A 14858-nucleotide genomic window follows, 5' to 3' on the forward strand; every position below is an offset into this window, starting at 1 on the left:
TTATCAATCTCCAATGCTTCCTTGGTAGAGGGAAGCCAGGTTTGTGGATTATCCTTGAACCTTGAGCCTTGCCTTTCTCAGCCATGCCATTGTGCATGCTTACTCATGTAAATGGACTGTTCTCCATCCTAACCCCCTTTCCAGCTTTATGGCTTCTCCCATGGCCCCACAATAGAAGTATTTCACTGTCCTTTAATTCCTGTAGTACAAACCCTCAGTATTTTATGTATTTTAATCACCCCCCATTAAACTGCAAACTACTTTTGAGAAAAAGAACTTTATTCACGATGGTGCCTACGACACTATCTTATGGAGAGTAGGTGATCAATACATATTTGTCACATAAATGAATAACAGTGACAAAACACTTGACTTTTACAGAACTGATATGGGCTCTAAAATTGTTTTCAATTATAAACAAAAATCATATTCTGCCAGTACATACCATACCATCATACTGGCTGTAAAATACTGAAATACTTCCCTACCAATGCTCCTTGCCACCTGAATGCCTCCCACTACCATTGTTGGCCTGGTTTCTCCTCCCCTAGGAACATCTGGGCTCCCGCACTCCCCTAACTAAAGAATTAACGTCTTCCACAGCGGGGAGCACTCAGGTCCCTGCCCCAGCCATATGGCCATATTCTGACTGATCAAGACCCCTGCAAAGTTACTGTTAAATATTTTGATAATTACCCCTTATTATATATAGTTTAACTACACAATTTGAAAATGAGGCTTCTTCTCACTGCAAAATCTCTTGCAAGAGTCAGCAGATCCAGGGATAGAAAGGAAAATGAAACTTTGTCAGTCTCTGAAGGTTTAGGGAACATCCATTAGGACTCAATCTTCATGTAAACCAGAAGATAAGCAGTTTCTCTCCTAGAAAGAAAAAAAAAATGCAACAGCATAACAGAAATGAAACATTCATAATTAACTGACATATTATTAATTCATGATAGGACAAACATCAGCAAAGTTTCTGGTTGTTTGATCAAGTCTTCATCTATCCATCACCTCAGAGGGGAAAAAAATGGGTAACCTGGGAAAATAGCCACTAAGCTTCTATTAGTTAACATCTGTATCAGGGATTGACAAACTATCAGCCCACAAGCCAAATCTAACCCTGTTTTTGCAAATAAATTTAACCAGAACACAGCCACACTCATTCATTCACGTAGTGTCTGTGGCTGTTTCTGTGCTACAAGAACAGAGCTGAGTGGTTGCAACAGAGATTGTATGGCTCATAAAGCCTAAAATATTTACTCTCTGGCCCTTTACAGAAACAGTTTGCCAAACCCTGATTTAAATAATGGAAGAATTTCTGACAACCAGAAAGTGACAAAGAATGAGCATCTAAGGGAGATGTTCAGAAGAAAGAAAAGACAAAGATAAATAGAAGATTGTAAGAGGATTTCAAACACAAATTTTAGCTATTTCATTATTTTTCAAGTGATCAGGCCTACTCCTGCAGCTAAAATCATTTCAAATATCACCTCTGGTATACAATGTCACCCCTAATCCAGAAACTCAACTGGAAAAACTTACAAAGTCTCTCTCCTTTAACTTCATCCAGAGGCACAGAGGTAAGATGGCAGAGGAGTGGGACCCTAATTTCATCTGGTCCTTGGAATTCAGCTATACAGCTATCAAATCATTCTTTTTTTTAAATTTAAATTCAATTAGGCAAGGTATGGTACATCATTGGTTTTTGAAATAATGTTCAATGATTCATCAGATCAGTATAACACCCAGTGCTCGTTGTATCGTTCTGAACACCTGTGAACTCAACTGGAGATTTAAGAAAAGAACTGCTGCAATTCTACAAATAGAAAAGTGACCACTTTTTGCAAGGTAGGAGGTGTGGAGAAGTGAATCTGAGGTGATATATGGGAAGATAAAACTCAGGGGGAGGAAGCCTCTATAGCTGGCTACCAGAAAGTGATATAAGCAGCGGAGTGTAAAATCAGAATTTTTAGAACTCTGTTACAGTGGGGGACATCCCTGCTTGAAAGGCACTCATGTGGCAAAGCAGGGCAGAATCCCAGGTGAGACGATATGGTCTCAGGATCCCCAGGGTCACAGAAATAACAGGGTGCCTGAGTGTGGTAGAGTTCTCAAGCAGCAAGGAACCCAGCTGCAGAGAGCCCAGGAGTGGGTTTTCTGCTTGGTGTTGCCATAAACCTTGGACCGCTGCATGGTCGGGGGACCACTCTCGAAGCAGGGGCCCAGAAAAAGGCAAAACTGAGGCAAGAACCCCCTCCCTGCCCTGGGAGGAGCAGCACGGGTGTGCACCACAGGAGTCTGTAACAAATTTGGAGACTCAAAAGGGGGTCACATGCCTAAGATAAAAATGCTCCATCACAGGCTAGGTGAGCACTGCAGATGGAAACCAGGGAGACAAGAGTGATTGACTGCTTTTCCCTGAGGGCACACTGGGGAGGGGGGGGGGGGGGGGGCGTGGTGCAAGCTTTCAGTTCCAAGGCTGGAGATCGGGTCACCGCGATTTTCATTTTCATCCCCCAAATCAGTGCTGAAGCCTTCAGGGAACAAAACCCACATAGAGCAATCCAGAGCCATTTATACTGAGCTTAGCCCCCTTGGCAAGGGGTGCAATACCGCCCAAGCAAAGACACGTTAGAATCAATGCAACAGGCCCCTCCCCCCAGAATATCAGCAAGAACATCTGGCTAATACCAAGTTTACTGACCACACAGAACTGCAAAACTCCAGTGCTAGGAGAAAACCGTATGTAGAATTCATGGGTCTTTCTCATGATTCTTTAGTCTTTCACTTTTAAATTTTTTCCTTTTCACCTAATTTCTTATTTTATCAACTCTTTTTTAGGCGTTTTTTTTTTTGTTTGTTTGTTTGTTTGTTTTTTTAAAGATTTTATTTATTTATTTGATAGAGACACAGCAAGAGAGGGAACACAATCAGGGGGAGTGGGAGAGAGAGAAGCAGGCTTCCCGCTGAGCGGGGAGCCTGATGTGGGGCTCGATCCCAGGACCCTGGGACCATGACCTGAGCCGAAGGCAGACGCTTAACGACTGAGCCACCCAGGCACCCTTTTAGGCGTTTTTAAATTTATATTTTTACATTTACATCTTACATATATTTACCATTTTTGGATTGCTTTCATTGTATTCAATTTTATTTTTTTGTGTGTTTGTGTGTATATATATATTCTTTCTTTACAAATTGAGATCTAGTTTCTTCTGATGAACAGACCAAAATACACCCAGGATCTAGTTTATTATTCTGTTTTGTTCATCTTCTGTTTTATTCTATTTTTTTCTTTTTTGGCTTCTGATCTCTTCTGATTTGTTTAGTGTATATTTTCCTGTATATTTGTCAGTGTATATTTAGAAAAATATTTTCCTATTTTTAGCTTTTCTGCTCTCTTTCATCTATTCTTCTCTGGACACAATGACAATGCAGAAGAACTCAACCAAAAAAGAGAACAAGAGGCGGTACTCACTGCCAGGGATTTAATCAATATGGATATAAGTAAGATGTCAGAACTAGAATTTTATAATAAAACAGAACTAGAACAATAATAAAGATACCAGAGGACTTGAAAAAAGCATAGAAGACATCAGAAAATCTCTTTCTGGAGAAACAAAAGAATTAAAATCTAATCAGGTTGAAATCAAAATGGTATTACTGAGATGCAATCCAAAATGGAGGCTCTAACTGCTGGGATAAATGATATAGTGATATAGAAGACAAAATTATTAAGAATAAAAAAGCTGAGAAAAAGAGATATAAACAACTATTGGATCACGAGGGAAGAATTCTAGAGATAAGTGATACCATAGAGCAAAACAATATTACAATAATTGGGGTCCCAGGGGAAGAAGAGACAGACAGGGGGCAGAAGGTTTATTTGAGCAAAATATAGAGGAGAACTTCCCTAATCTGTGAAAGGAAGCAGGCATTCAAGTCCAGGAGGCCCAGAGAACCCCCCTCAAAATCAACAAAAATAGGTCAATACCTCAACATATAATGGTGAAGTTTGCACATTTCAGAGACAAACAGAAAACCCTGAAAGCAGCTCAGGACAACAGGTCCTTAATCTACAAGGGTAGAAACATAAGGCTGGCAGCAGACCTATCCACAGACCTAGCAGGCCAGAAAGGAGGGGCATGATATATTCAACATGCTAAAGGGGAAAAATATGCAGCCAAGAATACTTTATCCAGCAAGGCTGTCATTCAGAATGGAAGGAGAGATAAAGAGCTTCCAGAACAAACAGAAACTAAAAGAATTTGTGATCACTAAACCAGACCTGAAAGAAATATTAAAGGGGATCTTTTAAGTGAAGAGAGAGCCCAAAAGTAACAAAGTCAGAAAGAAAAGATGATCTAGAGAAACAGCAACTTTATAGGTAATACAATGGCACTCACTTCATATCTTGCAGTAATTACTCTGAATGTAAATGGACTAAATGCTCCAATCAAAACACAGGGTATCAGAAAGGATAAAAACACAAGACCCATTGAAATGCTATCTATAAGAGACTTATTTTAGACCCAAAGACACCTCCAGATTAAAAGTGAGGAAGTGGAGAATCATTTATCATGCTAATGGATATCCAAAGAAAGCTAGAGTAGCAATCCTTATATCAGACAAAATAGATTTTAGACCAAAGACTGTAATAAGTGATGAAGAAGGGCACTCTATCATAATTAAAGGGTCTATCCAACAAGAAGATCTAGCAATTGTAAATCTTTATGCCCCTAGCTTGGAGCAGCCAATTAATAGGCCAATTAATAACAAAATTAAAGAAACACATTCATAATAATACAATAATAGGGGACTTTAACACCACACTCACAGCAATGGGCATATCATCTAAGCAGAATATCAACAAGGAAACAAGGGCTTTGAATGACACTCTGGACCAGATGAATGTCACAGATATATACAGAGCATTCCATCTTAAAGCAACAGAATACACATTCTGGAACATTCTCCAGAAGAGATCACATATTGGATCACAAATCAGGTTTCAACCAGTATCAAAAGATTGGGATTATACCCTGCATATTTTCAGACCACAGTGCTTTAAAACTTGAACTCCAACACAAGAGAAAATTTGGAAAGAACACAAGTACATGGAGGTCAAAGAGCATCGTACTAAAGATTATGAAGGGTTCAACCAGGAAATTAAAGAAGAATTTTTAAAAATTCATGGAAACAAATGAAAATGAAAATACAACTGCTCAAAATCTTTGGGATGCAGGTGAGACAATCTTAGAGGGAAGTACATAACAATACAGACCTTTCTCAAGGAACAAGTCTCACATATACAAGCTAAACTTACACCTAAAGGAGCTAGAGAAAGAACAGCAAATAAAGCCTAAAACCAGCAGGAGAAGAGAAATAATAAAGATTAGAGCAGAAATCAATGATATAGAAATAAAAGAAAACAGTAGGACAGATCAGTGAAATCAGGAGCTGATCTTTAAAAGAGTAAGATTGATAAACTATAGCCAGACTTAACCAAAAAAAAAAAAAGAGAGAGAGAGAGAGAGAGAGAGAAAGGCCACAAATTAATAAAATCATGAATGAAAGAGGAGAGATCACAACCTACACTAAAGAAATACAAACAATTATAAGACTATAGAGCAACAACATACCAACAAATTAGGCAATCTGGAGAAAAGGATGCATTCTTAGAAACATATAAACTACCAAAACTGAAACACGAAGAAATAGAAAACCTGATCAGACCCATAACCAGCAAGGAAATTGATGCAGTAATGAAAAAAAACCTCCCAAATAACAGAGTCCAGGGCTGGATGGCTTCCCAGGTGAATTCTACCAAACATTTAAAGAAGAAATCATACCTATTCTTCTGTTTCAAAATATAGAAATGGAAGGAAAACTTCCAAACTCATTATAAGAGGCCAGCATTACCTTAATCCCCAAACCAAAGACCCCATCAAAAAGGAGAATTACAGACCAATATCCCTGACGAACATGGATGCAAAAATTTTCACCAAGATACTAGCCAATAGGATCCAACATTCAAAGGATTATTCACCAGGACAAAGAGGGATTTATTCCTGGGCTGCAAGGATGGTTCAACATCTGTAAATCAATCAATGTGATACACCACATTAATAAAGGAAAGAACAAGAACCATATGATTCTCTCAATTGATGCAGAAAATGCATTTGACAAAGTACAGCATCCTTTCTTGATTAAAACTCTCTACAATGTAGGGATAAAGGGAAATTACCTCAATATCACAAAAGCCATATATAAAAAGCCCATAGTGAATATCATTCTCAATGGGGAAAAATGAGAGCTTTTCCCCTAAGGTCAGGTACATAACAGGGATGTCCACTCTCATCACTGTTGTTCAACATAGTACTAGAAGTCCTAGCCTCAGCAATCAGACGACAAAAACAAATAAAAGGCATCCAAATTGGCAATGAAGTCAAATTTTCACTCTTCACAGATGACATCATACTCTGTGGAAAACCTAAAAGACTCCACAAAAAAACTGCCAGAACTGATACAGGAATTCAGCAAAGTGGCAGGATATAAAATCAATGCATAAAAGTCCATTGCATTTCTATACAGTAGCAATGAGGCAATAGGAGGCAATAGGGATCAAGGAATTGATCCCATTTCCAATTGCACCAAAACGTATAAATACCTAGGAATAAACCTAACCAAAGAGGTAAAGGATCTGTACTCTGAAAACTATAGGACACTTACGAAAGAAATTGAGGAAGACAAAAAGACATGGAAAAACGTTCTATGCTCATGGATTGGAAGAACAAATATTCTTAAAATGTCTATGCTCCCCAGAGCAATCCATCCATTCAATGCAAACCCTATCAAAATACCATCAACCCTATCAAAATACCATCAACATTGTGTTAGAAGAAATAATCCTAAAATGTGTATGGAACCAGAAAAGACCCTGAATAGCCAGAGGAATGTTGAAAAAGAAAACCAAACCTGGTGACATCACATGCTGGACTTCAAGCTATATTACAAAGCTGTAATCAAGATAGTATGGTATTGGCACAAAAACAGACACACAGGTCAGGGGAACAGAATAAAGAGCCCAGAAATGGACCCTCATGTCTCTGGTCAACTAATCTTCGACAAAGCAGGAAAGAATGTCCAATGGAAAAGAAGATAGTCTCTTCAACAAATGGTGCTGGGAACACTGGAAAGCCACATGCAGAAGAATAAAAATGGACCATTCTCTTACACCATACACAGAGATAAACTCAAGGTGGATGGAAGACCTAATGTGAGACAGGAATTCATCAAAATCCTGCAGCAGAACACAGGCAGGATACTATTGGACCTCAGCCCAGCAACTTCTTGCTAGATGCATCTCCAAAGGCAAGGGAAACAAAGGCAAAAATTACTTTTGGGACTTCATCAAGATAAAAAGCTTCTGCACAGCAAAGGAAACAGTCAACAAAGCTAAGAGGCAACCTACGGAATGGGAGAAGATATTTGCACATGTCTTATCAGATAAAGGGCTGGTATCCAAGATCTATAAAGAACTTCTCAAACTCAACACCCAAAAAAACAAATAATCTAGTCAAAAAATGGACAGAAGACCTGAACAAACCTTCTCCAAAGAAGGCATACAAATGGCTAACAGACACATGAAAAAATGTTCAACATCACTAGCCATCAGGGAAATACAAATCAAAACCACAAGGAGATACAACCTTACACCATTTAGAATGGCCAAAATTAACAAGGCAGGAAACAACAAATGTTGGCAAGGATGCAGAGAAAGGGGAACCCTCCTACACTGTTGGTGGGAATGAAAGCTGGTACAGCCACTCTGGAAAACAGTATGGGGGTTCCTCAAGATCTTCAAAATTGAGCTACCCTATGACCCAGTGGTTGCACTACTAGGTATTCACCCCAAAGATACAGATGTAGTGAAAAGGAGGGCCACATGCACCCCAATGTTCATAGCAGCAATGTCCACAATAGCCAAACTGTGGAAGGAGCCAAGATGCCCTTCAACAGATGAATGGATAAAGAAGATGTGGTTCATATATACAATGGAATATTACTCAGCCATCAGAAAGGATGAATACCCACCATTTGCATCGACATGGATGGAACTGGAGGGGATTATGCTAAGCGAAATAAGTCAAGCAGAGAAAGACAATTATCATATGGTTTCACTCATATGTGGACATAAGGAATAGAGTGGAGGACCATAGGGGAAGGGAGGGAAAACTGAATGGGAAGAAATCAGAGAGGGAGAGGAACCATGAGAGACTCTGGACTCCAGGAAACAATCTGAGAGTTTCGGGGGGGGGGATGGGGCAGCCGGGTGATGGGTATTAAGGAGGGCACATGTTGTGATGAGCATTGGGTGTTATATGCAACTAAGGAATCATTGAATACTACATCAAAAACTAATGATGCACTATACAGTGGCTAACAGAACAATGTTTTTTAAAAAGATGAAATAAATAAATAAATAAACCCTTCATCCTGGGGCACCTGTGTGTCTCACTCAGTTAAGTGTCTGCCTTCAGCTCAGGTCATGATCCCAGTGTCCTGAGATCGAGTCCTGCATCAGACTCCCTGCTCAGTGGGTAGTCTGCTTCTCCCTCTCCCTCTGCCTGCCACTCCCGCTGCTTGTGCTCTCTCTCTCTCAAATAAATTAAAAAAAAAATCTTTAAAAAAAATCCTTCATCCGGCTTCTCTAGCTGCCCCCCTGTAGTTGTTGATTTTTAAAAACATATTTATAGCTATTTACTAAATGCAAGCCACTGTACCGGACAAAGAAAAAGAATGATCCTTTATCCCAAATAGCTCATGGTCTAATATAAAAGAAAGTTATATATGAAAACAATTACAAATAGGGTGGTCCTTGCTATAAAGGACGTATGTTTAAACTGCAGGGCAAGCATATGAGAAGCCCCTACAAATCTTCCAGCGTCAATCAGTGCAGGCTTTACAGAGTAGGAAAAGCCATGAGCAGAGATATAAAAGCATGAGTGGGTGTTTGCCTCAACAATAAATTAGGAGAGGAGAAACAGACCAGGAACTGCATGTGCAAGCTATGGAGGATATGATGTTTGGGGAGTAGTTATACTTTAGTATTATTGGCATCTAAATTGTGAAAAATGCATGGTACGGTGAGATGTGTAATGAGAGATGAGGCTGAACAGCTAGTCACTGGAGAGTTACCCAAATACAAGTGGCAGCTGAATCCATGGGAGTTTCATACAGCAATAAGAACCCTGTGTAAACTCATTGGGTTTCCATCACTCAAACACTTACCAGCGGTAGTTATGATTTCCATAAGTACACTGGATGTCTTCCCAGGATACCTAGAAGTACATAAATAGATGAAGTGAAGCCTCCAACTGACATCTGTTAAGCACCCGGAGAGTATGGGGTGCTACAATTTACCCTCCCTCACTCATCCAGACAAACCCACCCCTGTACCTCTCAAGACCTGGATCATCCAGTGATAGGATGCCATGTTTATGAAGCCTCTTTTAGTACCCTGTTTCCTCTATTTAAACTTGATTGTGCTTGGTTCTAACTTACATATATCTAACTCTTCTTGCTTTCTGTAAATTTCCCACAGAGCATGAAGACACCAAAAAACCTAGACACTGAGCTAAGTGAACTCTCACAGGGCTATACATCAGATGGGGACTTCATGCAGAAAAGGACTTTAAGCAGAATCAGACCTATAAACAGAACAAACCGATGGTTGCCAGAAGGGAGGCGGGGATGGGCAAAATGGGTGAAGAAGAGTGAAAGATATAGGCTTCCAGTTATGGAATGAGTAAGTCACAGGAATAAAAGGTACAACACAGGGCACCTGTGTTGTTCAGTCAGTTAAGCATTCTACTCTTGATTTCAGCTCAGGTCATGATCTCAGGGTTGTGAGATGGAGCCCCACATAAGGGCTCTGCGTGGAGCCTGCTTGGGATTCTCTCCCTATGCCACACCCCCACTTGTTCTCTCTCTCTCTTTCTCAAAAAGAAAAAGGCACAGCGTAAGGAATATAGTCAGTGATACTGTGATAGCATTGTACAGTGACAGATGGTAGCTACACTTGCAGAGAGCACAGCATAATGTATAAACATGTTTAATCACTATATTGTACACCTGGAACTAAGGTAACATTGTGTCAACTATACTTGAATTTAAAAAAGCTTTTTATAGAGAAAAGGACTGTTTAAAGTCCCCCACACACAGAGAGAACTGGCCCACAATGTGTCCTGACCTTGAGGACCCATCTAGTCCTGGGCTCAGAATCTATTAGAGGTGGCTAATCCAGGACAAGAGGAAATTTTGGACGATGTTCTCACCCAAGAAACACTGGAATCGTTGAAGCAGAACCATTTTCCATCCACAGAATTCTGGATATAGGCACAGTAATGACCAAAGTCAGCTGCCCCCACATGGGCAACCACAGCAAAGAGCTCGTACTGTCTTCCAAGCTGGAAGGACATAAGGCACAAAATTATTCACCCATCATCCCTCCTTTTCTAACCATAGTCTAAAATAAAGAAACATTATTTCATCACATTTATTTAGTGCCCACTCTGTACCAGGCACTGGTACTTCAAGGGGGCTAGAAAATAGTCCTTGAACTCAAGAATCTCACAATTAATTAAGTCACAATTATAATGCCATGCCCCCAAAAAGGAGAAGGAATAATCATCTGAGAAAAGCTCCCCAGAGAGGACATGTCTGAATTGATCTTGAAGGATGAACAAGACTAGCAGATAAGTTCTAGGTAGAGTATACTCGAATGGACCCAAAAATTGCAAAGACTTGGCAGCATAGCAGAACAGAGCATGTTGAGGAAATGGGAGTCAGAGAGGGTGCTGGGAAGTCACAAGATATGTGGCTACAAAGGTTAAGTCAAGAATTAGAACTTTAGGGGTGCCTAGGTGGTCCAGTTGGTTAAATGTCTGCCTTTGGCTTGGGTCATGATCCAGGGGTCCTGGGATCATGCCCCGTGTCAGGCTCCCTGCTCAGTGGGGAGCCTGTTTCTCCCTCTGCCCCTCCCCCTGCCCGTGCTTTCTCTCAAGTAAATAAATAAAATCTTAAAAAAAAAAAAAGAATTAGAACTTTGTTTCTTTATAGTTTCAAGCTGTTTATTTAAATTTCAGTTAGTCACACCGAAAGGATATGGAGAAAGAACAGTAAATAAAGCCTAAACCAAGCAGGAGAAGAGAAATAATGAAGATTAGAGCAGAAATCAATGAAATAGAAACTAGAAGAACAGTAGAACAGATCAACAAAACTAGAAGCTGGTTCTTTGAAAGAAGTGATAAGATCAATAAATGTCTGGCCACACTTATCCAAAAGAAAAGAGGAAGGACACAAATTAATAAAATCATGAATTAAAGGGGAGAAATCAGAAGCTATATGCCAACAAACTAGGGAATCTGGAAGAAATGGATGCATTCCTGGACACTTATAATAAAACTACCAAGACTGAAACAGGAAGGAAAAGACAATCTGAACAGAGCAATAACCAGCAAGGAAATTGAAACAGTCATCAAAAATCTCACAAAAAACAAGAGCCTAGGGCCAGATGGCTTCCCAGGGGAATTCTACCAAATATTTAAAGAAGAAATCATACCTATTCTTCTGAAGCTGTTCCAAAAAAATAGAAATGGAAGGAAAAGCTCCAAACTCATTCTATGATTCTATGAGGCCAGCATTACCCTGATCCCCAAAAGAGACAAAGATCCTATTGAAAAGGAGAATTACAGACCAATATCCCTGATGAACATGGATGCCAAAATATTCACCAAGATCCTAGCCAACAGAATCCAACAGCACATGAAAAGGATTATTGACCACGACCAGGTGGGATTTTTTCCTGGGATGCAAGGGTGGTTCAACATTCACAAAGCAATCAACGTGATAGACCACATCAACAAAAGAAGAGACAAGAACCACATGATCCTCTTGATGCAGAATAAGCATTTCACAAAATACAGCATCCTTTCCTGATTAAAACTGTTCAAATACAGGGATAGAGGGAACATACCTCAACATCATAAAGCCATCTTTGAAAAGCCCACTGCACATATCATTCTTAATGGGGGAAAACTGAGACTTTCTCCCTTAAGGTCAGAAACATGACAGGGATGACCACTGTCACCACTTTTGTTCAACACAGTACTAGAAGTCCTAGCCTCAACAATCAGACAACAAAAAGAAATAAAATGCACTCAAATTGGCAAAGAAGAGGGGCGCCTGGGTGGCTCAGATCATTAAGCGTCTGCCTTCGGCTCAGGTCATGATCCCAGAGTCCTGGGATCAAGCCCCACATCGGGCTCCTGGCTCAGCGAGGAGCCTGCTTCTCCCTCTCCCTCTGCCTCTCTCCCTGCTCATGCTTTCTCTCTCTCTATCTCTGTGTCTCAAATGAATAAATAAAATCTTAAAAAAAAATTGGCAAAGAAGAAGTCAAACTCTCTCTCTTCGCAGACAACATGATACTTAATGTGGAAAAACCAAAAGACTCCACCCCAAAATTACTAGAACTCATACAGCAATTCAGCAATGTGGCAGTATACAAAACCAATGCACGGATCAGTTGCATTTCTATACACTAACAATGTGACTGAAAGAAGAGAAATTAAGGAATTGATTCCATTTACAATAGCACCAAAAACCGTAAGCTACCTAGGAATAAACCTAACCAAAGAGGTAAAGGATCTATACTCCAAAAACTACAGAACAGTTATGAAAGAAATTGAGGAAGACACAAAGAGATGGAAAAACATCCCATGTTCATGGATTGAAAGAATAAACATTGTGAAAATGTCTATGCTGTCCAGAGCAATCTACACATTCAATGCAATCCCTTTAAAATCCCATTGAGAGGGGAGGAGCAAGATGGCGGAGGAATAGTAGACCTAAATTTCGTCTGGTCCCAGGAATTCAGCTATATAGGTTATCAAACCATTCAGAACACCTACAAACTCAACAGGAGATCGAAGAAAAGAATAGCAGCAACTCCATGAACAGAAAAGCGACCACTTTCTGGAAGGTAGGACATGTGGAGAAGTGAATCCAAGGCGATATTGAGGAGGATAGATGGCGGGGGAGGGGGCCTCCGTCGGCCACTTCTGGCAAGTGATAGAGCAGCACAGCACAAAATCAGAACTTTTAGAAGTCTGCTCTACTGAGGGATGTTGCTCCAGCGGCTAAGCCAGGGGTAGAATCCTCGCTCGGACAGTGTGGTCTCAGGACCCTCAGGGTTCACAGAAAGACCTGAGGTGCCTGAGTGTGGCAGAGCTCCCAGGTATCAGAGCAGGGAAGCTGGCTGCAGAAATGGAGCCGAGGAGCGGGCTCTCAGCTCGGGGTTGCCATAAACCGTGATCCACGGCACAGTCGGGCCACTGCTCTTCCACCAGGGACCCAACAAGCGGCAGATCCGGGGAGACTCCCCCTCCTCCCCCGGGAGGAGCAGCGCAGGAGTGCACCACAGGAATCTGCTGGGTCTGGAGACTCCAAACGGAGCCGTGTGCCAGAGATAGAAATGCTCAGTCACAGGCCGGGTGAGCACAGAGTGCGGCCGGAGACCAGGGAGATGGGAGTGACTGACTGCTTTTCTCTGGGGGCTCACTGAGGAGTGGAGCCCCAAGTTCTTGGCTCCTCCGGGGCAGAGATTGGGAGGCCGCCATTTTTTGTCTCATCCTCCAAAGTGGTGCGGAAAGCTTTCAGAGAACAAAAGCTCCCAAGAGCAAACCCAAGCAGATTACTTAGCCCAGCCCCCGGCAAGGGCAGGGTAATTCCACCTCCAGCAAAGACATTTGAGAACCACGGCAACAGGCCCCCCCCAGAAGATCAGCAAGAACAGCCAGCCAAGACCAAGTTTATAGATCAATGAGAACAGCAGAACTCCAGCGCTAGGGGAATACCGCACATTGAATTCATGGCTTTTTTCCCATGATGCTTTAGTCTTTCAAAGTTAATTTTTTTTTTTAAAGATTTTATTTATTTGACAGAGAGAGAAACAGCGAGAGAGGGAACACAAGCAGGGAGAGTGGGAGAGGGAGAAGCAGGCTTCCTGCGGAGCAGGGAGCCCAATGCGGGGCTCGATCTCAGGACCCTGGGATCATGACCTGAGCCGAAGGCAGACGCTTAATGACTGAGCCACCCAGGTGCCCCTCAAAGTTAATTTTTTTTATTTTACTTTTTCTTTTTCTGTTTTTTTAGTTGAATTTTTCTTCTTTCCTTTTTCAACCAACATCTTATCAATTCCTTTCTTAAAATCTTTTTTAATTTTTCATTTTTACAGTCATATTCTATCTCTTCATTGCATTTAACCTTATTTTTTGTATATATATGTTTTCCTTTCTTTAAAATTTTGGGATACAGTTTCTTCTAACAGACCAAAATATACCCTAAATCTAGTGTATGACGTTGTCCTAGTCTCCCACCTGATCACATTTTTTGCTAAAATTTTTTTTCATTCTCTTTTCAACCAACTTATCTTACCAATTCCTTTTTTAAAATCTTTTTTTTAATTTTCATCTTTACAGTCATATTCCATCCCTTCATCGTATTTACCCTTATTTTTGTATATATATATGTTTTTATTTAAAATTTTGGGAGGCAATTTCTTCTAACAGACCAAAATACACCCAAAATCTAGTGTGTGGCTGTTATATTCACCAGCCTGATCATATTCTTTCTTTTTTTTGGTCCCCCCTCTTTCTCCCCCCCAACCCCGTTTCGGGTCTCTTCTGATTTGTTTAGTGTATATTTTTCTGGGATCGTTGTTACCCTTTTAGTATTTTTTTTAACATTTTGTTCTCTCATTCATCTATTCTCCTCTGGACAAAATGACAAGA

The 14858-nt window shown here is 40.6% G+C and overlaps 1 protein-coding gene across 3 annotated transcripts in view; it reads right to left on the minus strand.

Moving 5' to 3' along the window:
• Nucleotides 1-261: 261 nt before the first annotated feature.
• The window catches only part of USP18 (ubiquitin specific peptidase 18), a 61716-nt gene continuing 47119 nt past the window's right edge, over nt 262-14858 (minus strand). For 2 of the 3 annotated variants that reach the window (XM_032390850.1, XM_032390852.1), the window contains 3 exons: nt 10344-10475; nt 9298-9347; nt 262-882 (listed from right to left, as the gene is read on the minus strand). In XM_032390850.1, coding sequence (XP_032246741.1) covers nt 837-882; nt 9298-9347; nt 10344-10475 — 228 coding nt within the window. In that variant the 3' untranslated portion in view covers nt 262-836. The remainder of the gene's footprint in view (nt 883-9297; nt 9348-10343; nt 10476-14858) is intronic. The other variant, XM_032390851.1, reaches the window with a different exon arrangement.

This window comes from Phoca vitulina, unplaced genomic scaffold (genome assembly GCF_004348235.1).
Source record: "Phoca vitulina isolate PV1807 unplaced genomic scaffold, GSC_HSeal_1.0 scaffold59, whole genome shotgun sequence".
Lineage (NCBI taxonomy): Eukaryota > Metazoa > Chordata > Mammalia > Carnivora > Phocidae > Phoca > Phoca vitulina.